This window comes from Penicillium cataractarum, assembly GCF_028827025.1.
Source record: "Penicillium cataractarum strain IBT 29864 chromosome Unknown utg000001l, whole genome shotgun sequence".
In the NCBI taxonomy this organism is placed as follows: domain Eukaryota; kingdom Fungi; phylum Ascomycota; class Eurotiomycetes; order Eurotiales; family Aspergillaceae; genus Penicillium; species Penicillium cataractarum.
In genome coordinates, this window is record NW_026622737.1 from 2,630,549 (window position 1) to 2,645,508 (window position 14,960).

The 14,960-nt window shown below is 48.4% G+C and overlaps 7 protein-coding genes across 7 annotated transcripts; 4 read left to right on the forward strand and 3 right to left on the reverse strand.

The window, feature by feature from the left end:
* Window positions 1-53: 53 nt before the first annotated feature.
* Window positions 54-1,045, reverse strand: N7496_000906 (DUF1769 domain-containing protein; the record flags this gene model as incomplete). Its single annotated transcript, XM_056693837.1, has 3 exons — window positions 54-241; window positions 320-832; window positions 886-1,045. The coding sequence occupies 3 exons, from the start codon at window positions 1,043-1,045 to the stop codon at window positions 54-56; spliced, it is 861 nt and encodes a 286-aa protein (XP_056560566.1).
* Window positions 1,046-1,668: 623 nt separating this feature from the next.
* Window positions 1,669-4,032, reverse strand: N7496_000907 (uncharacterized protein; the record flags this gene model as incomplete). Its single annotated transcript, XM_056693838.1, has 1 exon — window positions 1,669-4,032. The coding sequence occupies one exon, from the start codon at window positions 4,030-4,032 to the stop codon at window positions 1,669-1,671; it is 2,364 nt and encodes a 787-aa protein (XP_056560567.1).
* A 1,214-nt stretch (window positions 4,033-5,246) lies between these two features.
* N7496_000908 (uncharacterized protein) lies at window positions 5,247-6,642 on the forward strand (the record flags this gene model as incomplete). The annotated part of the gene is made up of 2 exons (XM_056693839.1): window positions 5,247-6,453; window positions 6,521-6,642. Coding segments are annotated over 2 exons (1,329 nt in total), but the record flags the coding sequence as incomplete, so codon positions are not given.
* A 519-nt stretch (window positions 6,643-7,161) lies between these two features.
* N7496_000909 (uncharacterized protein) lies at window positions 7,162-7,869 on the forward strand (the record flags this gene model as incomplete). Its single annotated transcript, XM_056693840.1, has 1 exon — window positions 7,162-7,869. One exon carries the CDS (start codon window positions 7,162-7,164, stop codon window positions 7,867-7,869), a length of 708 nt encoding a protein of 235 aa, XP_056560569.1.
* Window positions 7,870-8,322: 453 nt separating this feature from the next.
* N7496_000910 (DUF1748 domain-containing protein) lies at window positions 8,323-8,865 on the reverse strand (the record flags this gene model as incomplete). Its single annotated transcript, XM_056693841.1, has 4 exons — window positions 8,323-8,464; window positions 8,636-8,678; window positions 8,746-8,785; window positions 8,863-8,865. 4 exons carry the CDS (start codon window positions 8,863-8,865, stop codon window positions 8,323-8,325), a joined length of 228 nt encoding a protein of 75 aa, XP_056560570.1.
* Window positions 8,866-9,752: 887 nt separating this feature from the next.
* N7496_000911 (pyruvate kinase CDC19) lies at window positions 9,753-11,741 on the forward strand (the record flags this gene model as incomplete). Its single annotated transcript, XM_056693842.1, has 6 exons — window positions 9,753-9,876; window positions 9,997-10,041; window positions 10,101-10,147; window positions 10,212-10,414; window positions 10,515-11,430; window positions 11,493-11,741. 6 exons carry the CDS (start codon window positions 9,753-9,755, stop codon window positions 11,739-11,741), a joined length of 1,584 nt encoding a protein of 527 aa, XP_056560571.1.
* Window positions 11,742-14,349: 2,608 nt separating this feature from the next.
* N7496_000912 (uncharacterized protein) lies at window positions 14,350-14,837 on the forward strand (the record flags this gene model as incomplete). The annotated part of the gene is made up of 3 exons (XM_056693843.1): window positions 14,350-14,451; window positions 14,513-14,626; window positions 14,739-14,837. The coding sequence occupies 3 exons, from the start codon at window positions 14,350-14,352 to the stop codon at window positions 14,835-14,837; spliced, it is 315 nt and encodes a 104-aa protein (XP_056560572.1).
* Between the last annotated feature and the right edge of the window lie 123 nt (window positions 14,838-14,960).

A 14,960-nucleotide genomic window follows, 5' to 3' on the forward strand; every position in this document is an offset into this window, starting at 1 on the left:
TGGAGTATCATTCCCTAAGCAGTGAAAAGAAACTAGCTGAGACCTAAGCTAGTCTATTTCTGACTTGTTTCTTCCTGCTTGCCAGCGTCTGAACTCTGATCCTGCTTAACGAGTATAAAGCATACGACTAGATAAGGGCGACCCGTCTTGGAATCTTTCAGGACATATCGTAGTTCATGATTGTCTTCATCAACCATACCCACAACCGGGATATGGATGCCTGGAAGACGAATCGCGGTTTCTATACAACTCAATTGTCAGATTAGCATTTCTCATTCCCGATATGCAAGCTCCCATTAAAAGCAAACCATCCACTTACCACTAAATGATAGATACTGATTACCAAAATCAGCTAAGTAGGTTCTACCACTCTCAAACTCAAACTCGATACGATGATCCTCCTTCTGGAAGAACTTCCGACGCTCATTTGCAGTCTCAGGAATCTGAAGTTGACTGCGTTGCTCCGCACCTTCCCCATCAGCGCCCTCTTCAACGACGTGATCCTTCTCCATAAGAGCATCACGCTCCTTATTCTTGTCACCAATCCGGAACTGGTTCCATGTTGCCAGAGCCGGGCTATAAAGATAGGGTTTATCGGCGTAGGCATCGCCATCGAGGGACGGGTCGATGGTCCATTTTACCACGCGGAGGGCTGCATTGAAACCCGGGGGTAGACGGCTGCGAAGGGGTTTATCGAAATCGTTTCCGAAGAGTAGCTCATTGCCGTTGATGGGTTGTTTTGGTGTGAAGGAGAAACATATCGAGTATTGGTCGTTCGTATGTAGCGGATGCTGGAAATAGGGACTTGTCTTTGGAGAAGAATCGGGGTATCCTGCTTATTGTTAGTGCCTGTCCTCTATAATCGCGAAATGCATCATAAATTACCCGTGTAATCCTGGATGCGAACATTTAGGTCGAATGTCGCGCGATTATCATCGAGTCGTAACGTTTTGCCGTTTACCTCGACTGGAAGATGCGTCGCGGGGTCGTAATCCAGCCCCGCAGTCACTGCTAGACGATACTTTGGCGTTTCTGATTGTACCATGGCTGCTTCAAATATGGGGGATTGAGTTGATGTTAAGCCGAGGGAAATGTGGGCGTGGAGAGTGGATAAATAGTCTAGATTCGAGCCTCAAGCAAGATTGTTTCCCACGTATTTTGACGTCGCTCTAGCATCAAGGAATAGACTTTCCTCCCCAAGCACCCTGGCAATTCCCCTTTACACTAGCACTTCCGGTATCGGTACGTAGATTTTGATAAGAGTTAACGAGATTTACTTTAGTATATGCAATAACTACGAGACTCTATATTGTGATATTGCGGCTCGACTGAAGTGCCTACGGACGTCAATGTGATCCTTATCTCATCCTTCAGCCATCTTTTGGGCGGACAATGACATCATTTCAAGCTTACTCTGGGTCCACTCAACGCCTTGAACCTTATTGGCTCTCTTCACCTCTCTCTCATACAACCCTTGATTAACCAAGGTGGAAGATTACATAGTGGAAGATCCTGGAGAAGAAAAACGAGCCTGACGGTCAAGCAAATAGGGAAGCAAACAACGACAGCGTCTGTCCTGTTGCTTCCGACTTTGTAGCGTGTCTGCATATGTATACAGTCCAAAGAAGTCACAAAGGAAATATATTAAAAACGAAGGGAATCAAAGATCTATGCATCAATAAAATCCGAAACAGGCAAGTCAATATCAGAGTCAACTCTACGTCTTAGATCCGCAAGACCTTCATTTTCAAGAAGATCGTCTTCAGAGAGAATCCCAATCCCACTATCCATACGATGGCGATTCTTGCCTCTCCCCATCTCCACGTCAACAAAGCGAGTCATGCTAACGGGGGTAATGGGCTCACTGCCCATCATCGTTGTCCCGTCTGACATGAGGTCATCTGATCTGAGTTCCCAATTTGCAGCGCGCACCTTGGCACGGCGACGCTCTGAATTTACCGACTCTTTCATGAATGCGAATGAGCGCGCTTGCTCGGTTGCCCATTTATCGAGTAGCTCATCGCGAGCTTCCATCTCCATCCGTAATTGCTCTTCAAGACCGTTGTTGACTTGTCGCAAACGCTGTGCCTCTGACCGTGCACCTTCGAGCGATGTTGTGAGTTCTGAGATACGGACGTTGAGGGTGCCGGTCTCTTCTTCATAATGTTGCTGCTTCTCACTCGATGTCTGCTCAAGACGCTCAAGTACTGCCTGGTGCTCTTTCTCGAGAATATCCATCTCCGTCGTAAGATCACAAGCACGAATTCGGTTCTGCTCCATGGTTTCTTCAAGTTGGCGAATACGTGCCTCATTCTCCGAGGTTGAAATTTCAATCGCAGAACGTTGCTTGCGCTCGCTGATGACTTGAGCCTTCAAATCGGAAATTCTTTGTCGGTATCTTTCCTTGGTGGCCGTGTTCTCATCCTCTAAACGGCTCACCATATCTTCCAGACCTCTGACATCTTCGTGGTACTTGTCGAGGGCGGCGTTTAATCTGTCAATCCCAATACTTTTCTCCTGGTCTTCGTTTTCGAGATCTTGCAGTCGAATTCTCGTGTGAAGCATATCACTCGCAGATGATGCAATAGAGTCCTCGAGGCTGCTGATCTTATTTGCTGCCGCTTCGTACCGGTGTAAGAGGTTATCGAATTGTCCTCGAAGTGCCTTTTCACGCCCAAGCGAGCCTTGATAGTGGTCGCGCTCAGCTCTCAAGTCGGTTGCAAGAGACTTGACTCGGTGTACCAACGCACCGAGGGTGGCCTTTCCATCCTCAAGGCTCACGTTCGCCGTTTCACCGGGAATAGCTCGCTCTAGTTCAAGGCGTGCAGCACGGAAGTGAGTTCGCATATCATCGATTACTTCGTCTGTGCTGGATCCGGTAAATCCCAGGCTGGAACACTCTTGGCTAATACCCTCTAGTGCTTGAGTGGCATCATAGGCACGAGAGAGCGCCATCGTCAAGATGTTGATGACGTTACCAAAGAAATCGGGAGGTGGGGATGATTGACGAAGAGTATCACCGAAGCCAGATGCCTCGAATGTAGAAAGGTGCATACGACAGGCATTGAAAAGCTCCCTCTTCTCATTTCTGGCGGTCTCCAAATCAAGGGTCAGAGTTTGCATATCAGAGTCCTCTGTCGTTTCAACGACGTTTGTTTGAGTCGAGATCTCGGCATTCGTTTGATCGAATATCGTAAGGCTGTCTGGCACCGGTGAGTGCATAGCACGGAGATCCGGTGAGTTGGAAACGATAACAGCACTATCATTGAGTACGAATGTATCACCTTCGTTGTCGATTGATGTCTCTTGCATATCCAGGCTGGGATTTGAAGCCACCGAGATTTCATCTCGCAGTCGACTAGTTTCACGCTCGAGTTCGCGAACACGAATCTGAGGGGACATCCAGAAAGACTCGTATGAAGGCAGCTGGTCTTCTGAAATTTCATTCCTTTGCTTCAAGACATTGAGTTCAAGTTGAAGAGCATCTCGTTCCTGTCGTAAAACCTCAAGGGTCTTTTCGAAATTCGCAGACTCTCGCTTTTCACGCTGAATACTATTGACCTCGTCGCTTAGACCAAAGCGTCGTATCCTTCTTTGTGTGCGAGTATCCAAGATCTGACGCAGAGGAGTAAACTGCATCACCCTTCCGTTGCTCGATTCATCGAAAGCTTCAATGGGGTCAAAGGACCTCTGGAAGCGCGGCATGGGAGCTGATCTGCGCCGGTGGGGTCGCCGACTAGGCGTGCCATTACCAGACCTCGAGCAGCCAATGTCGGACTCTATAAATGAGGTACGCTTCATGGCAGGTGTGAGGCCGGTCGAGTAAGCTGGAGTATCAAGCAGCCGAGGACCAGGATCCGAGAAACGGACCCGCTTCCTAGCCTTCTTTGGGGTACTCGCAGCAGGCTTGTGCATGTTAAGCATTGCTTCTGCGATTATCCCGCTTCTTGTCCGGTGCGAGACTGGTGAAGTGCCTCTTGAATCGGATATGGAATTGCTTCTGCGCTTGCGGGCAGACTGTCGAGTCTCCATCGTCAATGTGTAGGGCTCCACAGCAGCTGAGTTGGAAATATAGGATATGTACAAATGTACACAGTAGTTCGCGCACTACAATAATTGCATCTGTAGTAGTGGGACAAAGGTATTGTCGATGGATTTGGCGAATGGCAAAATAAAGAAAGATGAAGCAGTCCGATTGGTGTTGTAAAGTTGAGAGTCTAGGGAGAGAAGTATTAAATACTTTGAACTACAGGAGAACCTTTCGTTATACATCACAACATAAACAAACAAAGTGGGGCTCCTGCAGGCAACAGGCCCCTTCGCGCCTGCCTCGCGTGCCTGGGGCCCTGCTTTCCTATTTGGGACATGTAAACAAGCTTCTTCTTCCGGCGATCACGTGAAGCCTTTACAGCCTTAGGCACAAAATTAAGTTCCCCAACTAACAAGACATTTGTAAATTCTAAAGGTAATAGGAATCAACATCTATGGAATTCTTGTAAAATGTTAGAAAATTCAAAGCTTACTATACAGCCCATGGAACTGCTCTGCAAATCCATTTCAGCTGATCTCCTCGAACCACTTAACTCTCCCGCAAAACCGGTGGATCCTAGCCAAACTTGTCTACCTTAAATCCTTGCTTCTAAGCTGGTCATCTGACTTTTCGATCCAGATCTTGAATCTTGATCCAATACATTATCCTTCCAATCTACTGAGCCACGAAAGAAAATGCCAATCTGTCCTTTCCTCAAGTCCTCGCTAGTCTAAGGCACTTTCAGCCCAGTTTTCCCTATGAAAGAATCGATTCGTTGATAGTGTGTGTGGAGGCAACTCCAGCCCGTGGTATCTTATCAACAAAGACCCCACCACTCAAAGAGCTCCCTCCGCCGCCTCTATCTAACTCGGTGCATTGTGCCCGGCATTAGAGCCCGTCCACCGGGAGCGACTTCGTTCAGTTCGAATCTTTCTTCTCCTGCATCTACCCTTTTACCTTACAGGTACCGGCTAGCCATGTGTCCTCACTACCGCGCCTTTCAGTGATGTCATTGCGTGACCGAGGGATATCGAACAGTACACGTCCGTTTTGGCCTTCCTTCTTCAACCACCCAGAAGCAACACTGGTGCGATGGCGGGATTAACTTCTTTCCTTGAGGTGCGTCTCTATGAAATCCCAAATCGGAGCTGGTCGGGCTGTGAGAATGGGTGGCCTTTGACCGAATCTTACGAGGACTGACTGATTCGTTGTGCAGCATCCGAGCGACCGCGGCCTCCGTGAACACAAGCAGCTCATCGATGAGATCCTTCATGAGAGGTCGTGGACCGAGACTGCTGGGTATATCTCAATTTTCGATAAACTTCCCGCCGAACTTATTCACCAGATCCTATCCCATCTCTCCGCGCAAGACCTGGCTTGCGTGTCCAGCACCTGCCGCATACTAGCCGAACATGGCTCTAACGATCGCCTGTGGGCCAAACTCGTCAATTCACATCTTGACTCCCACATACACGACCCAGGACCCTTTAACTCATTCCGTCGACTATATCTTGCCCATCTACCTTACTGGTTCATTCCTCAAAATAAGATCTGGTTTGCAGATGTCGAAGCCCACGGATGTCTGATCCTTGCTCGGTATGACAACCGACGAGGGGTAATAGAGGCATACCGAGTCGTTGCAGATCGACGCACACCAAAGTTTCATGTTTGGGAAGCCCATCCGGACGTTATGATTCAGTCGTTTGACCCCAAGATCAGCTTGTGGCTGGATGACCCAGTTTTACTGCTCAAAGACGCGGAGATATCGAACCCGATCGCCGCTTGCCAGACATGGAATGCCGATCGCCGGATGCCCATGTCAGCAGACTCTCAACAAGTATTCAGCTCGCTCATGCTTTGCCCCAAGGAGTATCCAGATCAGAGGACGATGTCCTCGATTAGGCTCTGGCCGCCTGCAATGGTTCCTAGTTCGGAGCGAATAGCCCGGATCACGACTTCAAGAGATACGTTTCTGCCCAGTCGTGCATCGGAAGCATCCACAATCGGGCTTCGCATCAAGCGATGGGCCAATTTTCGGTTTCAGATGACCCCGATTGATAACGAAGCGATATCTAATTATGCGACCCTCGACCCGGAGCTGTACATTCCTACAAAAGAGAAGCCTTACCAAGGGATATGGGTTGGAGATTATTCTGCCCATGGGTGCGAATTTCTTCTCATCTACCAAATGACTCAACCTTCCGGTTTCAATCCAACCGACGGACGCGAGGGGGCCTATCAATGGAACACTTTGAAAGCCGTCAAGCTGACAGGAGATCCAAATGTTCCCCGTGGGGAAGTCACCTTTGTCGCCCACGATATTGGGCCCAATGGCCTGGTACGTGTGGCAGATGAAGAGCCATTCGTAGGTGCCCGTATAGTCCACAGCTTTGGACACGTAGCGGGCATCGGTTTCCGTGACGGTAAGCTATTTCATTTCCCCCTCTTGTAACGATTTCGGGCTAACTGATTCGCGCTTTCTCATCGTAGATGCTTATATTGCATCTCAACTCATTCTCGTTTCCACTGATTACATCGCCCACTACTGGCAGGAGATGGGTCACATCTCGTACTTCCGTCGTGTGGATATCGATGGGCTTTTGAAGACCTAAATGCTGATTAGAGATCCACTGTTTCTGCCTTTTTCATAACTTGATGCTCTTCTCTCTCTCTCATACCCCATTAGTTTCTAGCTAAGCGTGAAGCCATTTGCGGGCTACTCATTAACTCCTGAATCAATATAAGAATATCTTGACTATGAGACCATGGTAGAATTTGGTGAAATTAGAACTACATGATCACTATTAGTTGGCAAATAGACGCAAAGAAAGAGAATCCCATTATGATCAGTCTTTGAACTTTATAGAAGACTGTTATAGTCCGGAAATAGAACAATCATGTCTCAAACAAGATCAAAGGATCAAGCCAAAGAACTGACCATATAATGGAACTCTTTCTCCCACTCAACCAAGCTAGATTATTTAGATAGGCAACTTGTCTCTAACGAAGAGAAATGTTCCTCTTACTATAAAGACCTTGTTCTCTCCATTAAACCTAAAACCTCAAATCTAGCTCACATTCACCTTATCTCTGCACCTATCTGATCTTTAAGCATTAAGTATCTCTGAGTCATGGATCACTCCTACACCCCTCCAGCATACAAGCTCCTCCTCCCAGCCCTCTTCAACGAAGACCCCCGCCGCGGTGTAAAATGGTCCCCCGAGTCATGGTGGACCGGCGAAGTCCTCAAAGTCCTCCAAAGTCCAAACCTAACAGTCCCAGCCTTCAAATCCTGGCGCGAAATCGTAACCAACAAGCTGGACGAATGGACCCAAAAGTGCCAGTGGATCGAAACTAACGTTAGAGATTTCTCCAAGAACCACTTTCGAATTGAATCCGAGCAAATCATTTATTTCCTTCAACATGCCGTCGCTAGTAAGTTGTCGCGATTCCGGCCAAGCTTGAAGGGGGCGGGTGGGTGTTATATTAGTCCTTGCTTTGATGAACGGCGTCAGGCTATTGTTGAGGCTTGTTATGGGTTGGCTAGGCAGCTTGAGAAGGAGTGCGGGAGACAGAATGTTATGGTTGAGCCTTCGGCTCATTTTAGCGAGAACTTGGGTATGCTGAGTGTGGCTATTGGGAGGCTTTCGCTTGAGGGGTTGAATGTTGAGTGTTCGGATGGGTTTGCTATTAATATGACTAGGAAAGGGTTGCTGAAGGGGCTGTGGAGGTATCCGCGTGATCGGTATCTGGCTAACCTTTGGTCGAAGCTTAAGCCTGTTGGAACGGGCTGCCAGTGTATTCAGTGCAAGATTGAAGCGGGAGAGGAGGAGTCTTGATTCGCGAGAATGTTGTTTTGGTGTTCGGGAGGTCTGCTTTAATATAAGTTGTTGGAGCTTGCGAAAGGTCTAGCATCTTTTTTAGTCTCGTGACTCTCTGATTAGAGTCATCTTGTGTTAAGGAAATGCATCATTCAACAGGTTTCATTGATAATGTGATAGTCTCAAGCAGAGAGCATAGGAGTTGTGTATGAGCGTAATGGAATAGATACAGAGAGTTGATAGGTATCGCACAGAACGAGAAGAGCCAAAGACGCCGTAACTCTGAAGATGAGGCTGGAGAAGTGGAGAACCCAAGGAGGCGAGAGAGAGAGGAGTAGGTCGTCACACGTTAGTCCAGCCATGATGTGTGCCCACATGTCACACCACCTCAGTTGAATGTCAAGTCGGAAAGTATGGGGATGGAATCATAAATCGCCATTTGCCTGTCCTTCAAAAAGAAGAGACAACGAATCATCGTCGACGCTCGAACCAGCTCGAAGAGCCCATGACGGCCACGGACTGATCCATCACCCACTCGCCGACTCCGAGGTAGTTGTCGATCCAGCGCTTCACTTCCTTGTTATCGGAGATCTGTTCGGAGTTGAGACTGGGGCTGGAAACAACCCACACGCACGCGACCCGATAAATGGGGTGTGCGCGAGGGTTAACCGAGTTAGCTGGACTGTCTTCTTGGAGAGACCTTTTGGAAGTTTCTCAGGCTCGAGGTAAACAAGGCAAGAGAGTGGAGGAGGGGGCTGGGAGAGGGTTCGAAGGGAATATTTACGTGAGGCCCGTGGATCGCTTGACACCAGCCAGGAAGGCAGAGACTGTTGAAGAAATCGTCTGTTAGTTTTGACCGAGTATGATCTTTGGTGTATGCTAGGGATAGCTTACGGAGCACCGCATCGAATGCGTAGTGAGTGAGACGCCCGAACTGTCCCGCGAAGAGAGGTTAGCCTGACTCTTATGCTTCTCCCCAGTCTTCAAGTACAAGCAACGGAAGCTTCTTACCATGGTGGAGAGGGTTATCAGAGTGAAGAGCATGTAAACGTAGGGCTCATAAGATGGAGGTTGCAGATGATCCACGGCGGAAGACGGGGAAAGGTATCACGTGGGTCGCTTTCACATGACGCTGGGCAGCCACTGTACCCAAAGGTCCCGGTGGCTGGTGTGATGAGGTAAGTGGAGGGAGCTCTATGATTATGTAATATAGCACCACCTCCCAAAACGGTGACGGGTTATCGATAAGGCTGAAAGTCCACCGAAAGTCCATTTTCGCCTGGAGGGGCGGCCATCAAATTGGGTGTCGCTATTTGTCACGTTTACTTGATAAAAGGGATCCAATGTACGGCGCGTAGACCAGCACGGGCCCCTCCGCTGAGAAGCGGTTTTTGTATTGAATTTATTTTTTCTATGCTTCTGCCTTCATAGCGGATGCCGCCGGTGCCGATTGGCCTGGCTAGTTAAGGGATTCTCGGTGAGGGGCAAAGTGGGAGAGGCAGTTTACAATGGAAGGAGAATTACTAGACTTATCAAGGGGAGAATAACAAGTTCAAAGCATTTTTAATGAATAGTAAATAAGTTCTAAATAAATGATTATTCTACTGTAAAAATTTACAAACTGTAAATGGCATTGCCAAGCCACCAGAGCAATGTAGGAGCAGTGTACACCGGCGAGTAACCTGGGGCAAGACCCGTCACTAGTTTTGGGTGCCTGAGAAAAAGCAGTGGGCGGTTGGCGGAGATAGCATATCGGCGACCAACATTTTCCCTCCCGCCCCTCACCTTCCTCCCATTTTCTCCTCCCCTCTCTTTTCTCCATCCCACCCTCTTTCAATTGATTCTCCATCTCTTCCCTCCCCATCTCCCTTCCTCCATTAGCTTTGTCTAGCACATTCACAATGGCGGCCACTACCTCCCTCGACCACCTGTCCAACCGGATGAAGCTGGAGTGGCACTCCAAGCTCAACACCGAGATGGTGCCCGCGAAGAACTTCCGCCGCACCTCCATCATCGGTACCATTGGTATGTCATGTCCACGACTGCCAGATGTCTTTTGGCTTGCACCACAATTTCAATGAGCTGGCGCATGGTCATTTGATAGTCGAAGGCCCAAAAAATTGCTAACGGTCAATTGCGCTTTAGGTCCCAAGACCAACTCCGTCGAGAAGATCAACGCTCTCCGCTCTGGTATGGACAGCAATCTAATAGAACTATCCCTCGGAGAAGATAGACTAACTCGACTGTAGTCGGCCTTAACGTTGTCCGCATGAACTTCTCCCACGGTTCATATGAGGTAAGAGCCTAGGTGGCCCCAACATGCGGTTAAGACGTGCCCTGTTGACTCTAACATCAATCAGTACCACCAATCTGTGATCGATAACGCCCGTGAGGCTGCTCGCATCCAGACTGGCCGTCCTCTGGCCATTGCCCTTGACACCAAGGGCCCCGAGATCCGTACCGGTAACACCGTCGGTGACAAGGACTTCCCCATCGCTGCCGGTACCGAGCTCAATATCACCACCGATGAGGCTTATGCCACCGCCAGTGACGACAAGAACATGTAAGCATTCTCATCCAGCTATTGGCAGGGATTGATTGATCGGCCGACCGTGGGACGGCACGAAGCTGGTGTCGCAGTGACTGACTGTGCGGGACTGTAGGTACCTCGACTACAAGAACATCACCCAGGTGATCTCCCCCGGAAAGCTCATCTATGTCGACGATGGCATTCTGTCATTCGAGGTGATCGAGGTTGTGGATGACAAGACCCTGCGCGTCAAGTGCTTGAACAACGGTAACATCTCCTCCCGCAAGGGTGTCAACTTGCCCGGTACCGACGTAGACCTCCCCGCTCTGTCGGAGAAGGATATCAGCGACTTGAAGTTCGGTGTCAAGAACAAGGTCGACATGATCTTCGCTTCCTTCATCCGCCGCGGTAGCGACATCCAGAGCATCCGTGAGGTTCTCGGTGAGGAGGGTAAGGAGATCCAGATCATCGCCAAGGTTGAGAACCAGCAGGGTGTCAACAACTTTGACGAGATCCTGGAGGCCACCGACGGTGTCATGGTTGCTCGTGGTGATCTCGGTATCGAGATCCCCGCCCCTAAGGTGTTCATCGCCCAGAAGATGATGATCGCCAAGTGCAACATCAAGGGCAAGCCCGTTATCTGTGCCACTCAGATGCTCGAGTCCATGACGTATAACCCTCGCCCGACCCGTGCTGAGGTGTCTGACGTTGCCAACGCCGTCCTCGACGGTGCCGACTGTGTCATGCTGTCGGGTGAGACCGCCAAGGGTAACTACCCTTGCGAGGCCGTCAAGATGATGCACGAGACCTGTCTGTTGGCCGAGGTCACCATCCCCCACTTCCAGATCTTCGATGAGCTGCGCAACCTGGCTCCTCGCCCCACCGAGACCTCCGAGTCCATTGCCATGGCTGCCGTCAGCGCCAGTCTGGAGCTGAACGCCGGTGCCATCGTCGTCCTGACCACCAGCGGCAAGACTGCCCGCCTGCTGTCCAAGTACCGCCCCGTCTGCCCCATCTTGATGGTCACTCGTAACGCCACCGCTTCCCGGGTAAGTTTTGTAGCATCCCCAGTATCGCAAGGCCGTTCCAAGCTAACGAAAACCCTTCTCAGTACTCTCACCTGTACCGTGGTGTCTGGCCCTTCTACTTCCCCGAGAACAAGCCCGACTTCAACGTCAAGATCTGGCAGGAGGATGTCGACCGCCGCCTCAAGTGGGGTATCAACCACGGTCTCAAGCTCGGCATCATCAACAAGGGCGACCCCATCGTCTGCGTTCAGGGATGGCGTGGCGGTATGGGCCACACCAACACCGTTCGTGTGGTCCCTGCCGAGGAGAACCTTGGTCTGGCCATGGAGTAAATCTTTGATGGTGCCATATGATGAAGGCCACGAATCTATTGCTCCAATCTTTGCCCTTTTAGTTATTTCTCATCTTTTTTCCCTGGTTATCGCTGGTGCGAGGGGTTGGATACATACCTATTTTTCCTTATTTTGTCAAACTGCAAGAATGTTTCTTGCCATTGTTTCAAGCCTAAACTCGTTTCTGCTGGTCTGGACCATCGCTGTTTCTTGAAAAGAAATTAATGCATTACCGATGTATATGAGAACGAGTTCGATGTCTTTAGACCGAGTCCATTGTTTGAGTAACCCTAGATGATTCTCAAAAGGAATGAGGAAAGTAAAAGGGCCTAAGATTTCCGTCAGAATTCCTGGTTAGTGAGCCTGTTAGTTTTGCATTGTACTTGTCCGTCCTTCTTGAAGCGACGGGAAGTTCTGCGCGCATCCTTGCACGTCTTTTGTTAAGTATACTCTCACAGGGAGAGTCGAGCGCAGTCGCACAATCAATGCAATCGCTTCAAAACCGCGAGAATGAAGAGAGAAGAGGGAGAGAAAAAGAGAAAAAGGAGAAAAAGGAACAGCCGACGGTCAAGCGGAAACGCCTTCCCTCAATGCGGGGGGACACGAAAACGCGCTGCCCGACTCCGAGGCCGAGGCATGTGTCCTGCAGGCACCCGAGAAAGTATACAGAGTATGTATACTCTCTCCATAGTCGCGATAACCCTCTTCATTGAAGAGTCGTGCAACACAGCGAGGCAGGAATTCGTCAATTGAATAAGAAGATCAAGAGAAAAGAGAAAAGAAAATCAAAAAAAGTCCATCGTGCCCGATGGCAGAAGATAATTCCCGAGTGCGGCCCCGTTTAGTCCCGATTTTCGCCGAAGCTACACGGGATGGATGTCAAGCCTGGTTTACAAGGCAGGAATATTGTAGATTTGTGAGTTGATTGTTTCACTGTTCTCTAGCATAACTACTATGTTCTATTTCTTATTTCGAGGCAATCGAATTAATACAACTTGTTCATCGCTTGATCGTCCCTAAAATTTCTTGTCTCATTTATTAGTCTGCCCAGTCTCTGCCCCCAGCTATGACGAACGTCAAGACTTGGCATGGGCACAGTAGTGGCTGCGTACAGTGTGAGTTAGGCTCGGTCACACATGACCCGAGCTTTATAAAGAGGACTACAACCTCTTTGAGGCTCAACCCATGAAGTCAATATCGATTGATTATCTCAAATCAAATTCAACTCTTCAAATCCTTCGTCTTCCTCAACACGGTCTTCAAAACATTTCTTCTTTAATTACCCCTTCAATCCACGATGTGCTTCGGTTTTGGCGGTTTTAGCTCCGTGAAACCCAAACCACCCCACAGAGAAAAATATGGGGAAAACGAAGAAAAGTATCTTCGTGAATATGCACGCTACGAAACAGAATACGAAGAATATATGAGTAACGGCAACCGGCGCAGGCGAATGGCAAATTCAGCCGCTGGCGCTGTTGCTGGGACATCGGCTGCCATTGGGAATTAAATGGCGGGATGGGCAGTCATGAGACCTTCAGATACAGCACAAAGTAATGATGAATGAAAGTATACACAGTCTATATAAGTGTGAGAGTTGAAATGTCACCTCGGGGTGGATTAGTGAACATCTCCCCACTGATGTCAGACCGCTACTGAAGATGAATAATCTCGCCGACTGTGTACACGATTCAATTGTCTGGGGAGATTCGTTGAGTTGTCACGTTGAATAAGTTTAGATCAAATGTGTCCTAAATTATACCCCAGTTTCTGGCCATCTTCGGCTTCGCGGCATTCCTGTCACCGTCGATCTTGGCGAGCACGCCTGGTAATGGTAGGCGACTTTTCCCATACTAAGATCATTTTGGTCTACTCTTAGCGCAGACGAGGTAGCCAATTAATCTACAGGGACAATCATAATTAATCTATGGCATGTTTAGTATATTGGTAGAGACGACTTAGATGAAGAGAAGAGAGAATAGAATCGCCACTAATCTTTGGAGATTCTAGCAGACCGTTAGAATGCACGTTAACGGTCAATTGTCAGTCACGTCATGAAATAGGAGCACACGGGGCAGAAGCTACATATTTGGCCTTTGATTATGTTGAAATGAGAATTTTACGGGGATGATGAATAAATCCCTTGCTTTGGGTTAATCTGGTTCAGCCCCAACGGACGATACACAACACCCAACGATATCGGCTCCACTGGAGTCCACTTGAATTGAGTTCTCAACCACCACTCAACTTAGTTTCTATACCCCTTCATGTACCTATATAATTCCTCGCAGGAACGTCACAGTCTTCGATCCAATTTGACTCCATATTCCCAAATAACGCAAAGTCACGACAAGAGAAGCCAGGACTCACAACCGAAAACTTTCGATTATAGCAATGACTTCATCCAAGGGTACCGAGACAGAAGGCCCTATCGACCATGATACAAGTGTTTCTTACGAGGGGGTTGTCATTGCAAAGCTGTGCTTTATTCTGTGAAGCTGCCGTCGCCGTTATCACAGTTACCAGTAATTTCTTGTAACTGTAAGTGAAAAATCTTCATGCGACCCTGCTTCCCTATTGATTATTATACGAGAACGAAAGTTGAAAGCAGCTGGGGCTAACAATAAAAATAGGCAGCTATTGTCACATCTCAGGCAGTCTACATGCGTTTGCGGATGATATAGAAATCCATCAAGGAGCACAGTCCCTTAAGGTATGAATGAGCTGCCAAAAATGACCTTCTAAAAAAATGGTAGACGACTAAAATTCTATAGGAATATGGATTTGGCTCGCACTCTATAAAGATCTTCTTTTGCGGAACCTGTGGTGCAAATGTGTACAACAGATCGGTGAACCCAAAGTTCATCTATGGCAAATGTGCTATCAATGTAAGTCAAATAGAATCTCACTGGACGATCATGACTATATTCCGTTGCGATCTAGACTTGAACAAGTATATCCATGCAAGAAGGCCACATGATCTAACATGAATCAATTTAGGTGCGCCTACTCCAAGGGGTTGATTTGGAAGCCATAGAAGTCACTAAGCGTGAAGGCAAGGACTTCTACCCGCCACCTCTAGAGGTAAATTCTTCTTAGGTCTCTGTATCTAGACTTTGAGTCCGTCCATGAAAGTGATTCTATAATTCCTGCAATTCAATTTCCATTATAATGGTATGCATAATGTGGCATGTTGGGACATCTTTGAGGCTATTCAGAACT